A 24,374-nucleotide genomic window follows, 5' to 3' on the forward strand; every position below is an offset into this window, starting at 1 on the left:
AAATAAGAGTCTCAAATCATCATTAAAGTTCGACCAACTCCTATGCTATGGTAATCGAGAATGCTGTGCGCCAATTCCATCACGAGCGCCAAGTATGCAAGCCGCGAGATCTTGAAGAGACCAAGCGTGGGTATCAATGTACAGTATAATCAATCTTCCTTGCGATCGGCCGTGTAGTCATCATGTTGGATGTGTCATCAGGGTATACTATGTCGCCGGGACAGATTCTGGGAGCACAAGCCCGTCCGCACGCGAACTTGTGTATTAGAAGCAGTTCCTAATAGTGATCAGTAACGCTACGAGGCTATTTGTAAAACAGTACTTACTCAGCACTATCCTGTACAGAGCGCCTCAGACGGCGATTGTACAGCTTCTTCTCGTCAGGTGCTCCCCAGAAGAGCTTTGCAGCTTCTGGGTTGACAAGCGTCCGTGGGTCGTAGGCTGGAGATTCTTCCTCGATGGCCCCAGCAATGGCCTCAATATGAGATCGCATGTCTTGCTTATTCGCTGCGTCATAACATAGAACGCCGTCCGGGGAGACGCGGTGGTGGAAAATGGGAGTTTCGAAGCACACGCGTGGCAACACGTCAGGCCACCTAGTTGGATTGATGTACAGCATGATCCTGAACATACCACCATCCAGATTCGTCATGGGCCGACCAAAAAGAGTAAGCTGCCAAACAAACGGGTTCTTGTCAACAAGGTTGAGGTCCAGCGTAAGAGAGTCCTCCCTCTTGTATTTCTCGACGATCTGCTCGAACTGACGCTGCAGATTACTTGCAATACTCGTCTCCTTCTTGACAGCTAGACAGCCCTCTAAGATCCAGCTCTCTGTCTCCTGGTTCAGTGTTGTGAAGATCTTGTTGAGTCGCTCCCTAAGCGCTGTGTACTGGTAAGTACCCTCCATGGTGTTACCTGGCCCCTCGAACGGCATCTTTTCGAAGCGGTCACCATCTTTGTGCTTTAGGGCAGCCTCGTCTATTACTGCGAGGTACGAACGGTAGTACCAGAGGAATCGGCGCTTACAAAGGTCCTTGAAGGGCTCGAAGGGAGCATCCTCTCGTCCAGACTGGTACTCTTCCTCTGCGTTGTACACTGTGACTGCTGGCCTCTCTCCACGGATATTCAGATACTCTTCCAATCGATCAATAACTGATATGCGCAGTGTCTCGTGACGAATCTTGTCAATGTATGCTTCCTGGTTCTTCTTGTCGTAATCTGAGTTTGCGTCCTCGAAGCCAGGCTCGTTCTCGTACGGGTTGCTAGACATCAAGCTCTGTATGGAGATGAGGATTGACTCGAGTCCTTGAGCAGACGACCACTCCTCTCCTCGCTCGCCGCGCCATGTACTACGAAGATTAGCATCCAATAGTCGTGATCTTGGAGGGCTACCCTTACCCTAGGATTGACAGGCACACCTTGCCACCAGCGTATATATTTGGATTGAAGCGTGTTCTTCCGCCATTCGTCGTGATCGCCAGCAAGCTCGGTGCCTTGGTTGGGTATTCCCTGCCAAACTTGACAGTAAACTCGAAGAAGCCGAACTGGTAGGGTGTATCAGGTGGGCCAACGATGAGTGCGCGGACATGGCGCACGTCGACGTCGCGCCATGCGACTGCGAGCGAAAGATCGGAGCCATTTTGGATTTCGTGAAGCTCGCGGGTGATCCGAAGGATCGACTGGTTGGACATGCTGGAAGGCTCAGGCTGTGAGCCTCAACCAAATCGCAGGGGCAGGCAGAAGTAGTATCAAGGGCTGTGCAGCAGTTGCGGGGTAAAGACGGGGAAAGGGACGCCGAGACAGCAAGTTCACGGCGTCCAAGGGAGGTGACTAGAGGAGCTGCCACAGTGTTGGGGACGATGAGAGTAGAGGTGTTGAGCAAACACCTCCACGTGCATGTGGGGCGCGCGTCTCCCCGCAACTTGGACCTCGCGCGACGGGGCACTTTCACCACCAACAAATACGCGCGATACCCACGACCGTTTCGCATTTGAGCGTTCTTGTAACCCGTCCTTCCTTGCCATTTGCTGGTACCCAAAGTAGACCGAGGATCCCGACTCACGGATTAGAACTAGCCAATAATCCCCAACTGTCACCATGTACGAACACCTAGGAGCTCCATACGTCCACAGCTAACCACCCTCAGGGTCGTGTTTGCCCTCATGATCGTCTCGAAATCTGGCGGCCTAATCTATAATCGCGAATTCCACACGGGTCTGTCCAAACTGACCTCTAACGACTACCTTATCCTCGCCGGCTCCTTCCACGGCATGCACGCCATAACGTCTCAGCTCTCGCCCACCCCGCGCGTTCCGTACATCACACCGCAGAACAACATGATGGCGCCTTCGCCCTTTCCTAACCGCCCGACAGGCATTGAGGTCATGGAGTCCAGTCATTTCAGATTGCAGTGCTTCCAGACACAGACGGGGACCAAGTTCTTATTGGTCACGGAACCACAGCAGCCGAATGTGGATACCATGATGAAGAAGGTGTATGAACTGTACGCAGATTTTGTCATGAAGAATCCGTTCTACACTGTGGAGATGCCTATTAGGTGTGAGAAGTTCGATAGGGGGCTAGATGGGTTTATCAAAGTTAGGGGATGAAGGGAGACCTATATGAAGAGAACACGAGCAAGCAATCATGATAGGAAAAGTCAGTCTCACGGCAAGCAAGAGGGTCTCTGCGCGACGAGCGTTGGCCACTCAGCTGAATGGCACATCGCTGAAAGGGGAAGAGCATCATAGACACTTCGTCCTAAAGAGTCCTTCATCGGCTCCCAACACGAACGGAAGAGCACAGAAACGCTATGAGGCCGGGTAAGCGACACAGTACCCAAGGACTGCAAGAGCATATGGCTTCGTGATCGACCACTGAGTCAAAAAGACAGCTGCTAATAGTCGATCATAGCCTGCGCGCATATGACTATTATAATGTAATGATTATCGTAATCTCATTGATCCATGCAAGCTGCTGTAGTGTATCATCTAGATGACTGACGCCATGAATGCCTGTGTAGCATGTTGCGGCCTGGACAGATCCAACCTTTGAATGCAAAGCACACGTGTGATGGGCAATCATGCTGTGTCCATCTTGTCATCGTCGTCCTTCTTGTCTTTGCTGCTGCTACCCTCTCCCTGGTCACCCAGCAGAGGCTGCTTCTCATCGCCTTCTGCAATACCCTCGAGCTCTGTCTTGCCTTCGGCTGCTTCCTTCGCCTTCTTGTCCTTCTCTTGCCGTGCCTTCTCCTCTTCGAAACTCATTCTCAGCGCTAATGCCAATTCTGGGTCTACTGACGGGTCCACGCCGAACTCGAAGTCGTTACCGCCTGAGCCACCAGCCTCGCCTCCAGATGGCCCTGCGCCTGCGCCACCGGAGCTACCGTCTCCACCAAGAATGGGCGTTGTGACAAGCGAGTCGCTGAGAAGGTTGCCGCTAGGTTGTACCTCCGCGAGATGAGAGCCCTCTGCGCTCTGCGAGTTCTCATTGAAAGCCCGGAGCTTCTTCAGTGTCTCGTCGTTGAGCTCACCGAATGCAACAATGTCGATGCTGATGTTTGTCTTCTTCATCTTCTTCGCCAACTTGACCAGGCTCTTCTCATCCTCCTCGACGGGGCTGCAGTTGAAGATGATTATCCGCTGCTTCTGAGACTTGTTCTGCCTGTGCTTGAGCGCCAACTGTCCAAGCGGTTAGCGTCACGCTGAAGACGAGCTTCAAATCAACATACGGCTGCGACGTTGATGCCAGTGACGAAGTGCGAGCTGCCCTTTATCTTCGTCCTGTGCAACCCATCTAGGACCTTGCCAATGTCTGTTGTGAGAGTTGTGAGGATCTCTGGCTGGTTGCCTCCCATGCTCATAAGGCCTACTGATGACTCAGGATTCGCATTCGTTTTCGACGAGAAGATGAGGTTCACGGCGTCGGACTGGGCTTCCCATCGTGAAGGTACGTAATCGCCGTTGCGGCTGGCTTCGCTGTTGTCCACACTGTGATAATCAATAAAGCACTACATTAAGGTACTGAGCGTACGTACACAATCATAGTAGCTTCTAAGACCATCTTGGCGGTTGTATGGCGGTAGTTGTCTGGTGGTGCGGCAAGGTGGGCGATGTTGGATGAGCTCAAGGCGGCGTCGGAGGTGGTGGAACGCCGCGTACCAGGGCGCACGTGCCAGCGCGGCTCTCTGGGTGAAGCTTTGACGTATTGATAATTGGATAGACGTCTCTCACTGTGCACACAAATATTTGCGATCAGCGTCGTGAGCAGCGAACCCAACTTTTCAATACTGGCATACACCGTGCGACTGTTCTCTGTGTCGTTGCGCTGTGCTCATGCTGGGTGGATGTTTAGCGCCCTATAAATCCCCCTCCTTGTCCATCGTCCCTTCCCTCCACAACACAAACATCAGAAGCAGCGATCACACCCAACACCGCCCTGAGACACTTCGATACCGTCATAAACGCCCACCATACGCTTCAAAGCTCACTTGGGCCATCAATTTCTTGTCTCCATCCACCAGATAACTCGTGTTTACGCGTTGTTTATTTGACACCATACACCATGGTCGCGCCTGTCACAGCAGAGGCCAAAGCCGCGATGCTTGCCAACTTCGATCTTGAGGGTAACTCGCTCATGCCGCGCAGTTTGGAACTCTTCTAATGTTCCACAGTCAATGCACGCAAAGAGAAACTCCGTGCAATGTGCGAAGCCCAGTGCGCCAGTCTTCGGTCGCGTCTCGAGCGTCGCGTCAATCGCGTACCAGCCACGAAGCGCCAAACGCCTCTTATTGAACTCCTCGCCCCTCCGCCACCTCAACCAAAGCCCGCACCTGCCCCAATCAAAGCGGCACCTGTCAAGAAAGCGCCAACTAAGAAGGCACCAGCTGCTGCGCCTATTCCTGCCCTTGCTCCGCCCCCGAAGACTCGTGCTGCTCCTGCTACTACCACGTCACGACCAACGACCGCCAAAGCAGCGCCGAAGCCCGCGGCCAAACCTGCCACCAAACATGCAACATCCAAATCTGTCCCGACAGCCTCCCTACGTGGGAAAAAGCGCAGCAGCGACGAAGCCACAAGCGAAGACAAGGAGAACGTGTCTGTCGAGCTCGCAGTTCCCAAGAAGAGAGGCCGAGCTGCCACCACAGCGACAAAACCATCTGCCGTCCCCAAACCTGCCGCTCCCGCTGCAAGATCCACACGCGCAGCGTCACGAAAGACCGCTCCCGCCGATGTTCTGTCACCCAAAAACAACAACACCCGCGCAAAGTCATCCACCCGCAGCGTCAGGCCACGATAGATTTATTGATTCGGACGACTGGAGTTCTTCAAGGAGTTTTCGGAGGTTCATTCGCTAGATACCCATGATGTTTTGATGGTTCCACGGCGTTTTGGGATTTTAGGGCTTTGAGGTTTCAGGTTTCCATGTACTACAGTTTTGTTTTTATAAACCTTCTTCCAGGTTCGAGAACCCCTCAGTTGAGTCTTGCTCTTTTGGCTCGCTCCTGTGTTTGATCTCGCATGGCGAAGGTTGAGTTTGAATAGCGTAACGATGATTGACTCACTTGAACTGTTGCCAATGCATATTGTGATGCTAGAGCAACATACAGGGTCGCCATTGCCTCTGTTCACTTAGACGCATGTCGCTCTGAAGTTTGGTTATTTGGATCCCAGTGGAGCGTGACAAAGATCCATACACAGAAAAGGTCAGACATGCCTGCCTCTAACAAAGATCTCGAAAGTCAATATATCAATATCTCATACTACATACAGGGCTTCTGCTTCAGTTCGTCATTGTCTAAAGCTCCATATCCACTTTGTCCCACCCAATGACGGCGTCCTCCACAATTGGCCTGAACACCTTCCTGCCCGCGCCACTCTTGTGCGTCCAAACCATCTGCCTGGCACTCAGCTCATCCGCGCGATGCCACGGCTTCAACTCAATCCCCTCCTTGTTGTTCTCAAGCGCGTCCTTGATAACCTTGAACAACGCATCCGCCTGCTGCTGATCCACACGCGTATCGTCGCGCACAGTAAGCACAACCTCGCGAATCTTCTCCTTCTTGCCTGTCTTCTTGTCCTTGATCTTGTATTTGTTCAGGCAGATGCTGATGTCGACACCGGCCTCTGCGGTCCATGCAGCGTGCACCGCGAACCAGTCGAAGAGCTCCGCGAAGTCGGTCTTCTTGATTTGTTCGTCCAGCGAGTACGGGATGGAGGCAAAGCCGAGCGAGACGGTTGGGGTGCGCGGCGACGGCGTGTCGATCAGGTCCCCCTTCCAGTCACGACGCAGCAGGTCGCGCAGGCCAAGTTGCGAGATGTCTTTTTGGGCGGATGAGAGTTCGTCGTCTAGCTCTTCCATGACTTTGGAGAGATCGTCGTCTTTCCAGTTGCTACGCGCTAGGATGCGCTTGGCGACTGAGATGTCCTCGTCGGTGGTCTTGTCGCTGGTCAGGCCGCCCGAGTCAATGGCGATGGCGGAGAGGATCAGCTCGAGAAACTCATGGTTCAGATGATACTCTTGGGGAAGCTTCTCGAGCTCGTTGAGAAGTTCCCGAGCAACAACAGTCGTGCAGGATGCCACCTTTTCGAATATCCGCGGTGAGGCTTCCGGCGCAGTACCGCGGTCTTTGTGATGGTCAAAGATGCTGATGATCTTTGCGTCGCGCCATTTGCGGAGTGGCTCGCCGTGATCCACAAGAATGATACCCTTCAGCTTCCTCGAAAGCGTTTCTGGATCTTCAGGTACTTCGTCCGATGTGAGAAGATCTTCATGATGTACAGTCATCTGCGAATTGTCAAGCGCGAGCTTGTTCTCCGGTCGAAGATCGAGAGCGTGGGAGGGGGTTTGTAGGAGCGCGATGGCCTTGACTGGATGCGTGTCGTTTTCCGTAGCATGGTCGAGGTGGTAAGCCCACGTTATGGCGGCCGTCATGGAATCTAAATCACCTCCCTCGTTTCCCATGACGATCGTCCATTCAGAAGACTTGCCAGCTTGCCAGTCCATGAGGAAGGCCTTCTTCGTAGCCCGGCTCCATTCGCTAAAGTGACCGACACCGATGTGCTTGGAGGGAGTCTTCAAGACTGTTTGCGATTGCGCACGCAATTGCGGCATGGCAGCCGCGTGGCCGGCTGCCAGAAGGCCTGGTAGTGCGAGGAACCACTTCATATTTGCACAGTGTGTGGGATAAGAATGTCGAAGCTGGAGGAAGCGCAGGCGCATTCGAGCATTGAAGTGGTTAAGACAGAGCTGAGCTTCCAGGTTGAGCACTGACGTAAGAGCCAAGCTCGCTAGGGCTGGCCATCAAGGTATTCTGAAACTCAAGACATTGAATGGCCTTGGTCGACGTACAGCCTGCGAAGCTTGAATCTGCATAATGATCTTGATTTGCTCTCTGTTAAGGTGAAGAAGGCTCGTCAGGCTTGATGTGGATGAGGTACTGGCATGTGCGCGTGTCGAATATCGAAACTTCCGACACGGTGCAAAGGCTTGGGCACGGATGTTAGTCGCATTTACTCATTTTGGCCAGCATTCGGAGCGATACGAAGCAAAACCAAGGATTGGCTCCTCCGGCAAGCTGCGGAGGTTGGTGGCTGCATCGGCTGCATGCATTGCGCCAGAGCCGGGGTCTGGTAGATCGTTATGTTGAAAAGGGCAGTGCGGCAAAAACATGACGTGGGGTTGTGCAGAACATCAACTGCTGAGAACATAAGCAACGCCATTTTCCCATCGTTATCGCCGAGAGCTGCACGCATATTAGACCCCATCGCACCTTCTTACAACGTTGTCGCTGTTTCGCCAACCTAGATTGCTGACTAGACAACGAGCTTGGAGCCCGGTTGCGGCCGGCACACCTTTTAAGAAGGCCCTACATCATCCCGCGTGCCCCAAGCTCAACGCTATCAATTTCGCCAAAATATTCAGAGGGAGCGTGTCCCGAACAACACCCCTTTGTGGTGTTTCTTCTTTGAGACGCGATGGCCGACAGATCCACAGACGATGGGCAGCCGCTCGTATCCTCAACGACGTCAACCACCACCTCAGGCCCACATACAACGACAACAACGACCAGCTATCCGGCTGGGCCGGGCCATGTCACTACTCACGGTCCCAGCTCCACTACCATCACTCATCCTACAATAACAACCACCACGCACGTTCCCTTGTCACCATCCCAGGCTCCCCACACCCACACCCGAATATCCCAGCCGCAATCCCAGGCACCATCCCAGCACCAAGCAGTTCAACCCCAGGTACCTGCGTCTACGGCTGCGCCCATCACTCGAACACGCACTGGCTCTATTCGCATAAGGCGACCTTCTTCGGGCCGTGACATTCCCATTGCGGCCCCTGCACCAGCTGCTCACCCGTTGCAGACGATCCCTCAGGCCCAGCCACCATTGATCTCTCCACGACCTACTCCAGTCAAAGAAAACAGCTGGCAGGGACAGGGCAACCGTAGAAGAAGCAGCTCCGAACCTCAGCGTCCCCCTGTAGCATTACTTGAAGCTGAGCACGAATTGAGACATCATCCTACAGCCACAATGCCATTGCAGCCATTATACGAAGACGAATCGCAGACCGGTGCCAATGTGGGCGCAGGGCCGCCGCCTACCAGAGGTGATAGTAAAAGGAAGAGGCCAGGCATGAACCGGATGACATCGGCCATCAATCTGCGTCGCAGAGACCATCAGCAACGTGATCATGAAATCGACAACGACATGGTTGACATGCTCGACGTCATTGGTAGATACTACTACTGTTCTCTGAAGATTTTCACTAAATTATTACAGATCCGGAGGTTTCTGCATTGACAACCTTGAATAACCTTCAAAATTCACTATTTCTGCCCAACGTACCATGGCTCTACAATCGCCAACCTACCTACGATCTTATGCAATCAGCATCAGAGTCCTCGGATGAAGAGGCAGGTACGCGACGTGGAAGCCAAACTGACAGATTAGCCGAAATGACTCAACCTGGAGAACACGAACAAGCATCCCGTGGGGAGCTTCGTCGAACTGACACGATCGATTCGACATTGTCCACCCTGGAAGAGGGTCCGGGCCACCATTTCGCGGTCCTTCCACACGGCGCCTCACTTCCTGGCTGGAGTCAGGAAGAGAAGGACGCTCTAGATGATCACGTACGACATTTGCTACATTCGCGCCGAGCAAAATTCAAGCGTAGTATGCGCGGGTTTGGTCGATACTGCCGTAACCCCCTCGGGCTCCTGGTCACCGTCTACTTCTTCTTGATCACTTTCTGGGGGGCTGCATGGGTCCTCTTCCTTATCGGTTGGATATCCGTTGCTGGTCGACAGGCATACTTCGTCGAGATCTGTGATCAGATTTTGACTGCCCTATTTTGTGTTGTCGGCATCACCATGTTCCCGTTCCGACTTTACGATACCTACCACATGTCGTTCGTTGCTTTATACGCTCACAAGACGTGGCGGCTTCGCAAAGAGCGTGGACTAAAGAAACTGAAAGATCATAACGAGCTGCCTGCAATGCCACCTCAGTCGACGCCATATGACACTGCGGAGGAAATCGAAGAGGAAGTGCGTATCGAAGCACCCGTCCTGAATGACGAAGAACAGAAGAAACTCGAGTATCATCAAGGCAAGCTGGCCAAGTCGCATACCTTCTACCGACCGCACGAGACCTATACCCATCACGCGTTCTCCATTCGACTGCTCATCACTATCATCGTTTTGCTGGATTGTCATTCAATGTTTCAAATTGCGCTTGGCGGAACAACCTGGGGTATTTATTACAAGGTGCGACCAAAGGCACTTACAGCTGTCATTCTTGCATGCAGTCTTACATGTAACATCGTCTCGGGTATCATCATTGGTATCGGCGATAAACGCAGCCGCAAGACACTCGTAGTCGAGCAGATGATGCGACAGGGTCTTACTGAAGAGGCTTTGAAGAAGTTGAGGAAGGAGCGTGGTCTCAAGGCCAGAGGCTTGCCCACCAAGGAGAAGAAAAAGCAGATACAAAAGGACATTGGCGAGAAGAAGAAGAACCCTCTGGATACTATTCTTCACCGAGGGTAGTGTCCTCGTATGAAGGTCTTCACAACATAGTAGCAGTAATAGTAATGTTAAAGTTTGCCATGGATGGTGGAGCAACGCATATACTAGGCAAAAGAAACACGCAGCTGTGGTCCAGCAGGACGGCCTCGATTCTGGACGAATCCCATGCGACGAAACAAGAACAGAGCGAGCGTTCTCGACTGATGACGCAAACATCGCCAAAACCAGTCACGACCCAACGATTTTACCTGACCAGTAACCTACATTATACTCTCCCCTTCCATCCGGATTGTTTGGCGATCACCTCTGATATACATGCGTAACAATGTTCGGATCGTAACATGATGATAATCGAGCCAACGATCGCGGTTATTGAGGGCTAGCAGCCACGTTGTATCGTTGACAACAATTGAGGACCACTCTACATATGGTACACTACGCGGAAAGGCCGTTGCCAAGCATGGGTCCTCCCGCGTGGCGTTTGTGGAAGTGCTGTCGTCGGTGTAGCTGTGAGGTTGGGAGTCGTGACGTTTAGACTAGTAGCTTCTCTGATTTGTTATCGTAGGTCGTACCACGGTATATAAAGACCCAGCCCGCCTATGCATCCTACACGCGCGTTCTATCTGCTAGAGCGCTTAGGAACTGCTTATAAACCTGATGCAGTACCGTGGAAGGTGGTCGACTACGAGTGTTGCCATGCATTGCTAGTAGAGTAGGGTCGTTTTCAGGTCAGCCAATTCCTTTTCGGGGACCGATGTCCGGCCACAGCATGGTTTGTTAAGATCATGAGCTGCACGGTCATGATCCAATCAAAAGTGCGTTAATGCTGCAATATTCTTCCACGAATACTAGTGACTGTTCTGAGCTTCGGCAAACCACAGTTGTTGGTACGTTTGATGGGAAAGCAGACATTAGTCAAGCGTGACAAGATAAAGAGGATGCGTGTGCCCTCGGCACCAGATTTGGATCGAACACATGTCAATTACAGGTAAGTAGCAATTGACCAGCCTGTTCAAAGGACTTGAAGAAGTTCTCGTGCGGTTGTCAACAAGTTCATACCCTCATTTCTCCTTTCGTATCCCCTCCAATTTTCTTCCTTGTTCACAGAGGATGACACCACTATCTTCCAGCGTTTTCAGACCAACATGCATTAAGATACTCGCTGGATTGGTTGTCTTCGTTCTTGCCCTACAGTTCGTCAGTCTCGTACGTCCCTCATTACCACCCACAGAACGAGTCTACTCCATCTCAGGTTCTTTGTCGGTTCCTATTTCCAAGACTGCAACCATTACCTGTTCCTCGATTTAATGTTTACGGCACCACGAGATGTCTACCGCCAGTCTCGCCAGAGATGATTACGAAATCTGTTAAGAAGCACGCCGTATGCTCGAAGTATTCTCCTTTCTCAGCTCCTAGGACTCGTATCGCGACGGTGACCGCACACTTTGGGGGGCTTGAAGGCAACGAACACTACACCCGAGCCTTTGCAACACACTTGGAAAATGCTCTCGTACATGGCAATGAAGTACATGTTCTATGCGATAAGATCATCGACGATCTATGGAATAAGCCCGCCTTCATACTTGACCTACTTTTCAGAGAGATGGCCAAGCCACAGAGCAAGCGACTAGAATGGCTCGTTTGGGTCGACCGCGACACACTCATCCTCGATCAATGCCGCCCTCCAGCATCATTCCTACCTCCTCGCTCGGACGAAACGCCGGTCGCAAAGTGGTGGCGCCAGTACGGCCGCGCTCGCAGCGATGATACCAATACAGCTCCGCCAGAGGTAAATCTCCTGGCCACAAACGACCTCAACGGCCTTAACAACGGCATATTTTTCTTGCGGGTCTCGTCTTGGGCGATCTACCTCTTCACGTCCATTCTCGCGTTCAGGCACTACAATCCTACCGTCGAGCTGCAGTTTACAGAGCAACCCGCCATGGAGTTTGTTATGAAGGATGACCAGTTCAAGGACCAAGTCCAGATAGTGCCACAGCACTGGTTCAACACTTACTCGGGCGGCGGATCCAATGCTTTCGTGCAAAGAAACGATACCATGGACGAAGGTATGGAGGATTTACATGCTAGGAGGGGTGATTGGCTAATCCATTTTGCGGGAATTAACCACAAAGATCAGGCTTTGAATGAGTGGACTTCCATGCTTGAGGATATGGAAGACGTGTGGGAGAAGGATACGATACAAAGAGATGTTAGCGGTGAGGTGAGGTCGTTCTGGGACTGGAAGGGTTTTAGGCGGTGACCTGGTGATCTGAGCTTGGCGGATGTGAACAACTCTTTCGATGTACTCTCTTGCATGCATACCTTATTCGATGAAAGAGGTCATTATGAGCGATAGGTGAGCTTGTGTCTCAATCGGCAGAGTAGATCTCAGCACAACTTTAGGTAAGCGACAGCCGCTCCTTCCATGGGTGCGACAAGACGAAGGGTATATTGAAGAAAATTAGGGATGGAAGGATTCAATCACGTTCTTGTCAGACTTCAGACTGTATTAGTGGCAGTATGTACGATATTTGCAAAGTCACAGGAAAAATCGATGGGTTGGTTCCGCACACAATGTAAATCTGCGCCTTTTCCATGTGTTTTCACAATGTATCTTTGTTTCACCTCCTCAGCTTGCATGATGTCTATGTCTCACACACTGTCAGTATTGATATCATCTCATGTTTGGAAGAAAATACCTGCCTTTCTGATCTGCAGACAATCAACCGCATCAAGATGGTCACCCTGAAGCTGATTCCCTCTAATGCAAACTGCGACTGCTCATCTGGCAAATGCGAGCACATCGCCACATCTTCTAACGAGACATCTAATGAACAATCAACACAGACACAGATGCATACATCGGTTGTGCATCAGTCATGGCACGGGAGCCATCAGCGGATTGCATCACCACCACATCCGTTCGTCGCGGCTGTCGAACCAACTGACACCACATCAGAAGAGCGGAACCAAAAAATAATGTGCCAGAAAGTCGTCGTTCTTGCCGCCCAGTTATTCCCCGAGGCTAGATGTTCAGCGGATTTGCAGGTCGAACATGTGGGCACCGGCACCTTTCACGATGTCATCGGCTTCACAAACCCGACGCCGAAGCTCACACTTAAAAAATCAGACAACACAACTGGATCAGGTCGTTTCGTCGTCGAGCACGAGAAGTATGTCGTTCGCATACCTCGCTCCGACGTCACTGACCATTCTGCAGCCATGCGACACGAAATTGCCGTACTGCGCGGTCTTGAAGGAAACCTCCATGTACCCATCCCGCGTGTGATCGCTTTCGATGTTGACAAGAACAATGCCATAGGCTCACCATACTCGCTCGAAACGCGTTTGCGCGGCCGATCGTTGGAGGACTTAGTTGGCAACGATACTAATGAGGCACAGAACGTTGATGTCTTCGAGAAAACCATCCGTCTCGTGGATAGCTTCGCTCAAGTGACCGCGCCGTATGCAGGCTGCATTGCGGAAGAGTTTGGTAAAGGGTTTGACGCACATCTCTGTACGAGCCGGATACCGATGAAGATGCTTGAGTTCCCATTCGATGTGAGTACTCTCACTCAGTTGCCTGATCACAACCCCTTGACTTTCATGCTGAAACTAGTGGACCTTTGGGTACAGTATGAGCACGAACACTGTTCGGGCGAAAACAATACTGTGCTTTGGTATGAGATCAAAGGCATTCTGCACTCACTGCAGCGTCGTGGTCTGATTGGTGAGACGTTCCATCTCTCACATGGCGATCTAGCGTCTCGTAATATCCTAGCTGAGGTTGTAGATGACTCTTCCATCGAAATTACTGGCGTCGTGGATTGGGACTTTGCATGCTTCGCGCCAAAGTTCTGTGCTTATCAAGCCCCCATGGAGATGTGGAGTGGAGGCGAGGAAACGGCTATCGAGGAATGTACGGCCGAGTTGATCGAGATCTTTAGGAAGACTGCCTCACCAGAGTATATACGATTCGTGTTCTCACTAGAGGCTAAACTCGGGCGGAAGATCTGGTACACACTTTGTAAGGGTATGATGAGCGAAAATCAGCGGTGGTTTGCTACGAGCAATATTTCGGAGTGGGGACGACTGCATCCGGAAGACAAGATTGGCGAGATGCAATGAACCTTACCATTGCAAAGACATGTGTGGCACGTGCAACCAACCAAGGGCCCTGTTCTCAATCGATCTCTATGGCATAGCTTTGCCCTTATTTCTCTTATCAGAGAGATGATTCTTACGGCGATTGACGTGGATTGTGGAACAACTGTGTCAGTGACGGCTGAACATGATGTTATTAACAGGTACATACTCAACAATTTGGAAGCTACGCAAGTGCTTCGCATGATGAAATGCACTCTAGCCTAAGTAACATTCTCGAGAGTATCCAGTGAGCGATTTCATGCCATGCGATAATGCAAAGAGTGTTGGTAGTGTCTTGAGCTAAAGCTGTAAACCTTGAAATTGAGGCTGGTTTACGACATGCTCAACAACAAGTAGACTCCAAGGCATGGCTCTAGGGACATTCCACTGGCTGTGCCACAGCCTTTTTGACCCCAAAGCGTTCTCCGATGACGACCCATTGAGCGACAGTGAATGCAAAGCGCATCGCGTTCGGATCCTTCTGCTCAAATGCTTTGGCGACAAGACCTTCGACTTTGACCCACGAGATGAAGCCAAGTTGTTCGACTCTATCCTTAGTGAGGAGACCTGCAAGTAGCTTTTGCAGAGGACCATCTTCTGGGTACGTAGTCGGCGCCGAATACGGCTATCTCTCGTTAGTTTCACAAACGCATCTTCAGCAAACTTGCAACACCATATCACTTACGTGCTTTTTCCTCTTGTAGAGCTCCTCCGTGATGAAAGGTTTACTTGCTTCCCGAAGAATCCACTTCTCTATAAATCGCTTCTCACCAGCATCCCACCTGATCTTGACACTTGGAGGGAGTCCATTGACATACTCAGTCAAGTGATGATCAAGAAATGGTGTCCGGGCTTCGATGGAATGTGCCATCTCTGTCCTGTCACCCAAACAGGAAAGAAATATGTTGGATAGGTGGCCTTTCTGCCACACATATAATGCTGTATGTAGCGGATGCCATTCATCCATTATTGCTTCCCTGATTCGGCCATCGACATTATTTGCAATGGTGAGCTGGGGGTCGCAGGCACCGAGACCTTGGGTCCAGTCGGAAAAGAGCGTATCAGCGGAGAATGCTGTCATGGAAGAGACAGTAGTGATGTCGTTTAGCATGCGTCGAGGCAAAGACGGACCACGATTGGCGCCATCTGCGCCGATTGATTCGTAGTAAGCACTGGCCTCCTCATCGGTCTGGATGCATTGTGCCTTGCGCACGTGCTCTGGTAATGGATTGGACGGATACGACGCATCTGCTTCGCGAAGATAGTCCGGGAGGTACATTGGATAGCCACCAAATTGTTCGTCTGCGCCCTCGCCGGTCAAGACAACCTTGAAGCCAAGCTCTTGAGGCACTTCAGAGAGAGCATATTTCCCAACGTAGTTGAGGTCAGGATTGTGGTGCTCGCAGTGCCAGGTTGCATCTTCGAAACGAGCAGCAAGTTCAGCTTCGCCCATGTGCTTCTTATAGTACTTGACGCCCAGGTGGTCGGCGGTCCGATTTGCGATTGCAGACTCATCAAAACCACTATCTTCGTCAAAAGCGATACTGAAGCAGCTGACGCGTTCGGTTTCTTTGTCGTTGCCCATTCGTTCGCCTTGCTCCTTTACGAGATGAGTGACCATGCCGGCGATGACCGATGAATCAATGCCGCCACTCAAGTAGACGCCGACTGGAACATCAGCTCGTAGACGCACGCGAATCGCTTCCAGCATCTGTTCTCTGACGCCTTCGATCATTTCCTGGTCGGAACGTGTTTCTTTCAGTGTCTGTCGGCTGCATCAGACCAATTGATGTTGGGCGGAGGATGAAATACACACCTTCAAGGGATATTCAATATCCCAGTAGGGTCGTGACTCTATATTGTCGAAGGAACGGCAGGTGATGTAGTGACCTGGGCGAACCTGAATTTATTAGTACCGCCATCAATTCATGTCATTGCCGTATTTTTACTTTTCTAACGCCCCTGAAGATGGTGCGAGCATCGTGATTCCATCCTGCCTCTTTTAGACTTGTAACATCCCATTCAGGCTTCCAGCCTAATGGCAGGAAAGCCTTAGCTTCAGCAGCGACCAACAATTTGTTGTCGACAAAGGTGTAGAATAGTGGCTTGATTCCATAGCGATCTCTCGCTGCGACAAAGAGTTGAGCGCGTGCATCGTAGATGCAAAGCGCAAACTCTCCGCGTAGTTTGCTCAGGAATGACAACCCGTAATATTTGTAAAGTGCAATCACGATTTCGCAATCGCTACGGCTCTTAAACTTGTAGTCTGTCTTGTCGGCCAATGACGCACGAATGGCTTCGTGATCATAGAGCTCGCCATTCACGACAGCATGAACGTCACCGTCCTCATCATGGAACGGCTGGGCACCGTCAGGCGAGAGATCGTTAATTGCTAATCTGACGTGACCGAAAGCTATGTAACGTCAGCAAGTGGCTTTGGATACGAATGGTGGTGTCGCATGTTTGGGAAAGGTTGCAAGGACAGAGTACCAACTTTGTTGTCAGGGCTGATCCATTGGCCTCGTGAGTCAGGGCCGCGATGCTTGATCAGCTCAAGGCTGTCGTCCAGTCGCTTCGCTAATGTCTTGGTATCACTCAGACGGTCGGCAGTGTGCCCCTGAGGGCGATCAAGGCTGATGATGCAGCTAATGCCACACATGATGGTCAATGATTGAATGGAGCGGACAGGAATCCTGCAGGAACCATCTTTTGGTGTTTGGGTGCAAGATATCGGCCCTTGCGGCTCACTAATGCAACTTTGCGTGACGTATTGGAGATAAGATAAGGATGCACTTGGACAATCTAGTCCTAGCCTTCATATCGTATGGTCGCCCTGAGTTCCTAAATTAACCCACCATCTCAGTGAATCACACAAAGGTGAATGGTGTTGGTCGGTTTACAAAGAGCGCATGAAAGAAAAGCTGAGAATCAACCTTGATGTACGTTGAACTTGCTCACAGATCATAAAAGCGAGGCAGTGCCAATGATCATAGATTGAGGTGTGATGCTTTGATGCTATAAATGCATGTGGAGTAGCCAAAGTGTAGAAGTTCCCTGTAATCTAAATATGGTAATTGGATTTACCAATTCATAGCCACAAACGCCGTGTAAATGCCCCAGTCCGTAATCTTCCCCCGAATCCTATCCCTAATGGTATCTAATGAAAGTTCGTAGCCCCAACGTTTCGCTCAGAACGGCATGGTGTTCATACGGAACCGAAGGGTTCTGTTCCAGCCGGAGTACTGTTACGCACTAATCCAGGCATTGCTTTTCTCGAAGTGCTCTTAAGCGAATTCGAAGCGCTCGTTGCAGTGAGACATCTCACGGAAGCAATGAGGGCAGAGATTGAGGCCTTGTGCGGTCAAAGATGCAGTAGCACCGTGGAGAGTCTCGCGAGTGGACTGAGTGGGAACAGTCGAGGCCGGGGTAGGTGCCGACGAAGGGCCCGCAGGGGTAGAGGAGACGGAGTCTACAATAGATGTCAGTATACATCTGAAGTAAAATTGGTTAGAACTTACCCTTGAAAGATGGCATTATGGAGTTGTTGGGTGAGCAAATATAAGTGGTTCGGGATATTTGTATTTGATAGACTTGACTGGGTTGGATATCAGATGCGCTGGTGTGGTGACCAGACGGCAGATGTGCAGATGTTCTACTTATACAACTCTGCGCCTCCCTTGCCCTCTATGAGACAACCAAAGTGTCATACATAGCGATAAATTCTCGCGAAGAATTTATTCCGGCTTGTCCCTAGCTCTGATCGAACGACATGACGATGATGGTGGAATGTCGGTGGCGCCGTTGCCTCATGACGCTAAGTGGAGTGATGCTAACTCCACTTTTAGCCGCAAGCGATCAAGGATTTTCAGGTTGCTCTTAACGTTTTTCGATCTTGTCAAGATCAAGTCAAGTCCTGGAATCGAAAAAACATCGCCTTCCCAACGTGTTTGGCATTCTGTAATCGAGTGCGGCGAATGCAGGCAATTTTGAACACGGCTGCAGAACATGAATCTGGAGTGTCGCAGTCGCACGCTAAGCAGCTTGATATTTTCGTCCAAGAAGACCAAGGTCTTGATAATAACGCATTCAGGTTACCCACGTGTTAGTTCCGGCTAAGCGTTGCTCAGCTCATTGGATTGTTTGCGTCGCTGAAGGCCATCAACTTCTTGCTGTGTATGCAGGGCCCCTCTGCAAGTTCTGTGCTTTTCCGGTAATCTTCACATGACTTGGCTGGGCGCATTGAGCGGTGAGTGCTCTGGAAGTTGTAACTCGCGTCTCTTCAAAACTTGTTTCGCTTTTCTTTCCCGGCGAAAGGCAGACCGAACCCTCCAGTATTTTTTAGGATTGCAAATGTACTGCTTCCACGTTCGACGGCGTTCTTGTGGGACCACGATGCGTCACGCCCAAACAACAGTGCGACAAAAGGTGACTTCACATGTAGTAGAAGTAGCCTTGATGATCTTCCTCTCCATTTCAAGTTCGTCAATGGCTGCTGTTGACAGATAATCTTCTTCTGATTCCCATGGTGGCATACGCAATTGCCAGTAGATCTCGACCCTTTTCAGGCCACTGAACCAAGGTAGAATATCCAGCCAGGCTCTGGATAACGCGATATTGGCCGGCATGTACGAGCATAGTTGTAGGCTACTGACCTGAGTCAATTGCATATGTAGACTAGCTACACATGCACGGGGAAATGGCTCCTCTCCACATAAAGCCGTGTTCAGACAGTAAGGCAGGAGCCTTGTTTCACTATGCACTTGTCGGCAAGTGTACAGAAGGCCGAGCACGTTGGTTGGTTGGTTGCCAATGCGCAACGTATGGCTGCTTACAATCTGGTAAGGGTCGGTAGTATCAGGCCAGACGTCAACCTCGAGGCTCTTCTCCAGTCTTTGACTTGGCCTGATTGCTATGACCAAGCCTTGGAACACGAGCTTATAGATCTGATTTCGAAGCTCAGCTGGGAGAGATAAGAAGGACGAGATCTCTCGCTTCTGCTGTGCCCTTCGCAAAGGAATCAGCACTGTCTGTTCATGATTAGGCTTAGCTATATGGACTCACGAAGGCAAGATGTCCGGTCGGTTTGGTGCCTGGGTTTGACGAATAGAAACACCAGCGTAAGAATAGTCCCTCATACTCGTAGTGGACTCTACACTTATAGTGGTACGAGAAGTTCACGAACCATGTAAGAGCTCTACAGATTATCGTGTAGGTTCGCAGATTTATGTGCTTGGACTGTCGACAGTAGGTATGTTGTAATGTCACCGCCGTTTGCGTCAACAGCGTTCTGATGACATGCGTTGTTGTACGAATATCGGAGCAACCTATGAAATACGACAAACCTAGGATTTTATCCCACTCGCCTGGTTTGTGAACTTTGTCTCTGGGTGTGGAGGTGACCTCGGGAGAAGGCGAGGTGGGGTACCTATCTACCTAGTTCATTCGTGACGCGCAATTGCCCCTCCCCCACGATGAACGCCGTAAACTAGCAATTGTGTCCCGACACCACACACCAGATATTGACATTCACCATTCTACTTCTCAAAATGGCGCTCCCAGATCACTCTCATGGCCCTTCCTGCGACAGTTCCGCCATGGGCATGTATCGAGCTTCGCCTGCCAGATTGATGTTGTATGGAAATGGTCAGGGTCTGATCGCATATTACGAATGTGACTGATCCTGGAATAGGCAAAACAAGTCAGCTCAAAGATGTGATCACACAGCTAGGAGGTACAAAGGCATTTGTTGTTACAGGTCGATCGCTATATGAGAAGACACCGGTCATCAGAAACGTCGAAAAGCAGCTGGATCACATGCATGGTGGAACATTCTACAAGATTGGGCAGCATGCGCAAGTTCTGTCACCAGGCAGAGCCGACCCCTAAGCTGATCGAAAGCAGACCCATCCGACTTATCCGAGAGGCAACCGCGATGATGTCAAAGTCAGGTTGCGACATTCTGGTTTCTGTAGGGGGCGGCTCTCCAATTGACTCAGCGAAGGCTATCGCCCATAACATTCACGAAGAAACGGGGAAATGGATCCCCAGTATCGCTATTCCAACTACACTCAGTGTCGCAGAGACAACGCAAAATGCCGGATTTACCACAGATGAAGGTCACAAAATAGCCGTCAGCGATCCCGAACAGGTACCGAAAGGTGTGTATATTTGTCATCGGCGTGCCAGCAAGTAACTGATTTCTATTCTTTTAAGCTGTCATATACGATGGCGAGAACGCCATTCACACACCAATGAATTTGTGGTTAAGCACAGGAGTAAGGTTCCAAAGCGTTCTTGCGGCACTCAAGCATCACTAACAGGGAGCCAGATGCGAGCTCTTGATCATGCTGTCGAGCTGATGTACCATCCACTCGCGTCCGAGATACCAACGAAACGGCTATGTCTTGAAGCGATCAGAGATCTATTCACGTACCTTCCGCAATCGAAAGCCAATCCCAGCGATGCCGAGATTCGCACGAAGCTCTTCCTTGCATGTTACGCCTCTCTTTTCCCATTCCTGTTCAGCGGTGGCGTTGGTCTCAGTCATAGCATAGGCCATGCGATTGGAGCTACTTATGCCATTCCTCACGGTATTACAAGCTGTCTGAGCCTTGCACCAGTTGTGCGTCTAAAGGCAAAGAACCCCGACGAAGCAAAGCAGATTGCGCGTATCATCCCCTATATCAATCAGCAGACCGCTGGCGACAACGTCAGAGACGCACAGAATGTCGCAGATGCAATTGCCAACCTCGTGGACAAGCTTGACTTGACGACAACATTAACAGCCGTAAGTTGTGATTATTAGCTGATACTACAGAAACTTACAGACCGTAGTACAATGTGCCGACTGGTGAAGAGGAAGAGGACGCTATTGCATCTCGGGCTCTGCATGGTAATAGAGATCACCAGGACTTTGCGAATGGTAAGATGCTTACGCCTGACATTCATTGCCTGGTAGCTGACTTTCCAACCATAGTGAGACGGATCATTCGTAGCCTCTACTGAACGCCAATGTGAATTTGTGTCACGGGAATGGAAAGGCGATGGACACAAGCGCAACGGGACGCGAATCAGTACACAGAATCACATGGTGAGGAAGGATACAATTTTCTGAAAATGGAAAACGTGCCCTTATCCGCACCCTTGCCTTCTTCCGACTCGCTCTGCAGCCAATTATATTATTGTACCGGACCATTTCCGAACGCTGTGCGGCTAAGTACTTATCCACGCCAAGTGTGGATAATTTTCCGGCTTCCAGAGCTCCACTGGCGCCGGCACGGCAAGTGTATCGGTGTCCCGAATACAGTTAGCATCATGATGCAACGCTCCGATAGCTTGTGTGGGGAGCTCCAGATCGCGAAACAAAAAGATGGAATCACCCATTGTCGCGTTACGTCCCCAGATACCCCATTCGCAAATTCTCGTGGATTTCAAGCTTAGATATCCGCGTTCTGGCTGTCATCAATCCTGCCTTCCCAGCGACAGAGCGATACAGGAACATAAATCAAGCTTCCTACCAGTAATAACTCTCCTCGAATTGTGACCTACACATCTCACAATGCAACGCACATTTCAATTCGCCGGTCGCCGGAATGGCAAGATTACGCGATTCTTTTCTACTACAGCGGCACGGCCTGTGATTAACAAGATCTTTCCCTCCGCGTCAGAAGCAATCAAGGACATGAAGTCTGATTCTACATTACTGGTTGGCGGTTTCGGCTTCTCCGGCGTACCGAACACATTAATCAACGAACTTCGCGATCGGTCAGATGTGCAGAACCTCAGGGTAGTCAGCAATAACGCTGGTATGCCCGGCGTGGGTCTTGGTCAGCTCTTGGAGACCAAGCAAATCGGCACTATGGTCGCAAGTTACATCGGTGACAACAAGGTTTTCGAGCAGATGTATCTCAAGGGCGAGCTCAGTTTGGAATTGACGCCCCAGGGTACCATCGCCGAAAAGTGCGCCGCTGGGGCCGCTGGAGTTCCCGCTTTCTATACACCAGCAGCGTACGGCACAATAGGTATATTGCAAATCATTATGTCTGCAGTCTTTCAAACTCTAACCTTCGCCAGTACAAACCGGTGAGCTTCCCGTTCGCTACAACACCGACGGTACCATCGCCAAGATGGCTCCTCCTAAAGAAACTCGCGAGTTCAACGGCAAGTCCTACCTGCTCGAAGAAGCCATCTTTGGCGACTATGCCTTCGTCAAGGTCGCCAAAGCCGATCGTCTCGGTAACTGCCAGTTTCGCAAGGCACAAAACAACTTCAACGAAGCCATGGGCAAAAACGCAAAGATCACCATCGTCGAGGCTGATGAGGTGGTTGAGGACGGAGAGATCGCACCAGAGGATATCCACCTTCAGGGCATTTACGTCAAGAGGGTTATCAAGAGCACTGAGGGCAAGCAGATCGAGCGTACAGTGTTCTACAAGAGCCCCGAAGAGCAGAAGAAGGCCATCTCTGAGGGCAGCTCGGAGGCAAGCCAGAAGCGAGAACGCATCATCAAGCGCGCCGCGCAGGAACTCAAAGACGGCATGTACGTCAACTTGGGTATTGGAATGCCTCTTGCTGCTCCCGCCTTCCTGCCAGAGGGGACTGAGATAATCCTTGAGTCGGAGAACGGTATCTTGGGTATGGGCCGCTACCCCAAGCCCGGTGAGGAGGACCCGGATCTTATCAATGCCGGAAAGGAGACTGTTACGCTCAACAGTGGAGCATCGACTTTTGGTAGCCACGAAAGCTTCGGTATGATCAGGGCTGGAAGGATTGATGTCGCTATGCTGGGTGCTATGCAGGTCAACCAGTTCGGAGGTATGTTGTAAACACCCGTTATTAGAACCCCCCCCTAACTTGCTTCGTTAGATCTTGCAAACTTCATGCTTCCTGGAAAGGTCAAGGGCATTGGTGGCGCCATGGATCTCGTCGCAAATCCCACACAGACCAAAGTCATCGTCACAATGGAGCACGTCGATAAGAAGGGCAACCCCAAGATCCTCAACCAATGCACATTTCCTCTCACAGGACCCAAGTGTGTATCGACGATCATCACAGACCTTGCTGTCTTTGATGTTGATCGCGTCGAAGGTCTGACATTACGGGAACATGCCAAGGGTGTCACTGTTGAAGAGATCAAGGCAAAGACTGAGGCGCCCTTCAAGGTTGCTGAAGATCTCAAGGAGATGGAAATCTAGGAAAAGGAAAAGTGAAGCGTCTAGTATATTGTATAGCATTGGCGTTCCGGCTTTGTAGATTTAGGCACCTCGCTGCCAATGAAGTAGTTCAACATTGACCCGTCACTTTGTTTTACTATGACTTCCCGGCCGAGCATGATGTACCTGCCTTGGTCATCGCAAGAACTAGCTTCTGCATGCAGAGCGAGGAACAAGTGACTAAGTATGTCGTTTAGCCCCTCTCAAAGGTATGTGTCCCTCAGCTTGTCAACTAGCAAATCAACAGCCATGTTGGTGTACTTGACGATGGGAGCTGTGATCACCCAGAACATGGTAGCTGGAATCATACCGATGGCATTGACGAAGGCGGGGTGCTGCGGGTAGAGTATCAGCTGCTTTCGAGATTCATCCGGCGCTGACTCTGCATCAGACATATCTTGTCGAGGGTCCTCCTGCTTGTCCGTGAACTGAGGCGCAATATCTATGACCTTGCTAACCCCTGCAAACATCATCTCTTCCAAGTCCACAAGAGCAGATGTTGTGGGCGATACATTTGTATCTGCAGTCTGAGACGTCTTCGTCTGGTCAGGCGGGCCTGTGCCAGGATCCGTATGGGCGATGACCTTTGCAATCTCCTGAGGTAAAGCAGTGTGGCGACGACGCTTGGGAGAAGAGTTCTCCGTGCCTTGAAATTGTTTGTAGTAGCTCAGTGTCTTGGTGAAAGGTGTTTCAGGAACGCTCTCATTAGCAGACTGGAGGTGGAATTGATCGGGGAATTGATCAGGAGCTGTTGGAGTATTAGGCACTAACAGCTGTGCCTCCTCATTTTCGTTGCGAAATGGACTAACGAGGGGTGAAATCTGCATCTCGAGCTTTGACATGCGACGGTGCGGGCTCTGATTTATGCCTTTAGTATTAGGGACTGGAGGAATGCAGATATTACATACCTTTTGGCGTTGGGCTCTTGATGACTGGGGAACAGTATCTTCCTTATCTGCATCGGGTCCATC

The 24,374-nt window shown here is 50.9% G+C and overlaps 11 protein-coding genes across 11 annotated transcripts; 5 read left to right on the forward strand and 6 right to left on the reverse strand.

The window, feature by feature from the left end:
• Positions 1-8: 8 nt before the first annotated feature.
• On the reverse strand, positions 9-1,880 carry C7974DRAFT_356233 (ubiquitin-conjugating enzyme/RWD-like protein). Its single transcript, XM_046139590.1, has 3 exons — positions 1,399-1,880; positions 327-1,349; positions 9-277 (listed from the first exon to the last, which is right to left on the reverse strand). Exons 1-3 carry the CDS (start codon positions 1,689-1,691, stop codon positions 265-267), a joined length of 1,329 nt encoding a protein of 442 aa, XP_045999321.1. The 5' UTR covers positions 1,692-1,880; the 3' UTR covers positions 9-264.
• Positions 1,881-1,955: 75 nt separating this feature from the next.
• C7974DRAFT_390879 (Sybindin-like protein) lies at positions 1,956-2,932 on the forward strand. The gene is made up of 2 exons (XM_046141511.1): positions 1,956-2,099; positions 2,147-2,932. Coding segments are annotated over exons 1-2 (465 nt in total). The 5' UTR covers positions 1,956-2,097; the 3' UTR covers positions 2,610-2,932.
• Positions 2,933-4,106, reverse strand: C7974DRAFT_390881 (uncharacterized protein). Its single transcript, XM_046141512.1, has 3 exons — positions 4,037-4,106; positions 3,731-3,989; positions 2,933-3,680 (listed from the first exon to the last, which is right to left on the reverse strand). Exons 1-3 carry the CDS (start codon positions 4,060-4,062, stop codon positions 3,081-3,083), a joined length of 885 nt encoding a protein of 294 aa, XP_045999323.1. The 5' UTR covers positions 4,063-4,106; the 3' UTR covers positions 2,933-3,080.
• On the forward strand, positions 4,107-5,581 carry C7974DRAFT_390884 (uncharacterized protein). Its single transcript, XM_046141513.1, has 2 exons — positions 4,107-4,624; positions 4,673-5,581. Exons 1-2 carry the CDS (start codon positions 4,564-4,566, stop codon positions 5,296-5,298), a joined length of 687 nt encoding a protein of 228 aa, XP_045999324.1. The 5' UTR covers positions 4,107-4,563; the 3' UTR covers positions 5,299-5,581.
• On the reverse strand, positions 5,567-7,479 carry C7974DRAFT_390886 (uncharacterized protein). The gene has a single exon (XM_046141514.1). It carries the CDS (start codon positions 7,219-7,221, stop codon positions 5,797-5,799), a length of 1,425 nt encoding a protein of 474 aa, XP_045999325.1. The 5' UTR covers positions 7,222-7,479; the 3' UTR covers positions 5,567-5,796.
• A 497-nt stretch (positions 7,480-7,976) lies between these two features.
• On the forward strand, positions 7,977-10,063 carry C7974DRAFT_307848 (uncharacterized protein; the record flags this gene model as incomplete). The annotated part of the gene is made up of 3 exons (XM_046138148.1): positions 7,977-8,156; positions 8,220-8,745; positions 8,793-10,063. The coding sequence occupies 3 exons, from the start codon at positions 7,977-7,979 to the stop codon at positions 10,061-10,063; spliced, it is 1,977 nt and encodes a 658-aa protein (XP_045999326.1).
• A 1,089-nt stretch (positions 10,064-11,152) lies between these two features.
• On the forward strand, positions 11,153-12,305 carry C7974DRAFT_432834 (uncharacterized protein; the record flags this gene model as incomplete). The annotated part of the gene is made up of 2 exons (XM_046144876.1): positions 11,153-11,248; positions 11,295-12,305. The coding sequence occupies 2 exons, from the start codon at positions 11,153-11,155 to the stop codon at positions 12,303-12,305; spliced, it is 1,107 nt and encodes a 368-aa protein (XP_045999327.1).
• Positions 12,306-14,368: 2,063 nt separating this feature from the next.
• On the reverse strand, positions 14,369-16,954 carry C7974DRAFT_154489 (asparagine synthase). The gene is made up of 5 exons (XM_046135835.1): positions 16,682-16,954; positions 16,141-16,604; positions 16,008-16,091; positions 14,877-15,956; positions 14,369-14,816 (listed from the first exon to the last, which is right to left on the reverse strand). Exons 1-5 carry the CDS (start codon positions 16,848-16,850, stop codon positions 14,565-14,567), a joined length of 2,049 nt encoding a protein of 682 aa, XP_045999328.1. The 5' UTR covers positions 16,851-16,954; the 3' UTR covers positions 14,369-14,564.
• Positions 16,955-17,475: 521 nt separating this feature from the next.
• C7974DRAFT_411553 (uncharacterized protein) lies at positions 17,476-17,725 on the reverse strand (the record flags this gene model as incomplete). The annotated part of the gene is made up of 2 exons (XM_046143573.1): positions 17,476-17,660; positions 17,710-17,725. The coding sequence occupies 2 exons, from the start codon at positions 17,723-17,725 to the stop codon at positions 17,476-17,478; spliced, it is 201 nt and encodes a 66-aa protein (XP_045999329.1).
• Positions 17,726-18,427: 702 nt separating this feature from the next.
• Positions 18,428-19,613, reverse strand: C7974DRAFT_154567 (uncharacterized protein). Its single transcript, XM_046135836.1, has 3 exons — positions 19,253-19,613; positions 18,844-19,195; positions 18,428-18,790 (listed from the first exon to the last, which is right to left on the reverse strand). The coding sequence occupies exons 1-3, from the start codon at positions 19,324-19,326 to the stop codon at positions 18,674-18,676; spliced, it is 543 nt and encodes a 180-aa protein (XP_045999330.1). The 5' UTR covers positions 19,327-19,613; the 3' UTR covers positions 18,428-18,673.
• Positions 19,614-19,737: 124 nt separating this feature from the next.
• On the forward strand, positions 19,738-23,385 carry C7974DRAFT_432836 (uncharacterized protein; the record flags this gene model as incomplete). The annotated part of the gene is made up of 10 exons (XM_046144877.1): positions 19,738-19,834; positions 19,881-20,043; positions 20,093-20,349; positions 20,405-20,466; positions 20,520-20,978; positions 21,026-21,113; positions 21,287-21,474; positions 21,792-22,212; positions 22,265-23,005; positions 23,057-23,385. 10 exons carry the CDS (start codon positions 19,738-19,740, stop codon positions 23,383-23,385), a joined length of 2,805 nt encoding a protein of 934 aa, XP_045999331.1.
• Positions 23,386-24,374: the final 989 nt, after the last annotated feature.

Source organism: Boeremia exigua, assembly GCF_020726555.1.
Source record: "Boeremia exigua strain MPI-SDFR-AT-0100 chromosome Unknown C7974scaffold_4, whole genome shotgun sequence".
In the NCBI taxonomy this organism is placed as follows: Eukaryota; Fungi; Ascomycota; class Dothideomycetes; order Pleosporales; family Didymellaceae; genus Boeremia; species Boeremia exigua.

What these genes read in the sequence shown, in the direction of transcription:
- C7974DRAFT_356233 (XM_046139590.1), bottom strand. Translation starts at nt 1,691, where the DNA reads ATGTCCAACCAGTCGATCCTTCGGATCACCCGCGAGCTTCACGAAATC. An exon ending in GTGTGCCTGTCAATCCTAGG is followed by an intron (nt 1,350 to 1,398) that starts GTAAGGGTAGCC and finishes TAATCTTCGTAG; the next exon opens with TACATGGCGCGGCGAGCGAG.
- C7974DRAFT_390881 (XM_046141512.1), bottom strand. Translation starts at nt 4,062, where the DNA reads ATGGTCTTAGAAGCTACTATGATTGT. An exon ending in TTAGAAGCTACTATGATTGT is followed by an intron (nt 3,990 to 4,036) that starts GTACGTACGCTC and finishes TGATTATCACAG; the next exon opens with TGTGGACAACAGCGAAGCCA. An exon ending in CTGGCATCAACGTCGCAGCC is followed by an intron (nt 3,681 to 3,730) that starts GTATGTTGATTT and finishes CCGCTTGGACAG; the next exon opens with TTGGCGCTCAAGCACAGGCA.
- C7974DRAFT_390884 (XM_046141513.1), top strand. Translation starts at nt 4,564, where the DNA reads ATGGTCGCGCCTGTCACAGCAGAGGCCAAAGCCGCGATGCTTGCCAAC. An exon ending in TGCCAACTTCGATCTTGAGG is followed by an intron (nt 4,625 to 4,672) that starts GTAACTCGCTCA and finishes AATGTTCCACAG; the next exon opens with TCAATGCACGCAAAGAGAAA.
- C7974DRAFT_390886 (XM_046141514.1), bottom strand. Translation starts at nt 7,221, where the DNA reads ATGCGCCTGCGCTTCCTCCAGCTTCGACATTCTTATCCCACACACTGT.
- C7974DRAFT_154489 (XM_046135835.1), bottom strand. Translation starts at nt 16,850, where the DNA reads ATGTGTGGCATTAGCTGCATCATCAGCCTTGATCGCCCTCAGGGGCAC. An exon ending in CAGCCCTGACAACAAAGTTG is followed by an intron (nt 16,605 to 16,681) that starts GTACTCTGTCCT and finishes GACGTTACATAG; the next exon opens with CTTTCGGTCACGTCAGATTA. An exon ending in TCTACAAGAGGAAAAAGCAC is followed by an intron (nt 14,817 to 14,876) that starts GTAAGTGATATG and finishes AACGAGAGATAG; the next exon opens with CCGTATTCGGCGCCGACTAC.
- C7974DRAFT_154567 (XM_046135836.1), bottom strand. Translation starts at nt 19,326, where the DNA reads ATGAGGGACTATTCTTACGCTGGTGTTTCTATTCGTCAAACCCAGGCA. An exon ending in CGACCGGACATCTTGCCTTC is followed by an intron (nt 19,196 to 19,252) that starts GTGAGTCCATAT and finishes TCCTTTGCGAAG; the next exon opens with GGCACAGCAGAAGCGAGAGA. An exon ending in TACATATGCAATTGACTCAG is followed by an intron (nt 18,791 to 18,843) that starts GTCAGTAGCCTA and finishes CGCGTTATCCAG; the next exon opens with AGCCTGGCTGGATATTCTAC.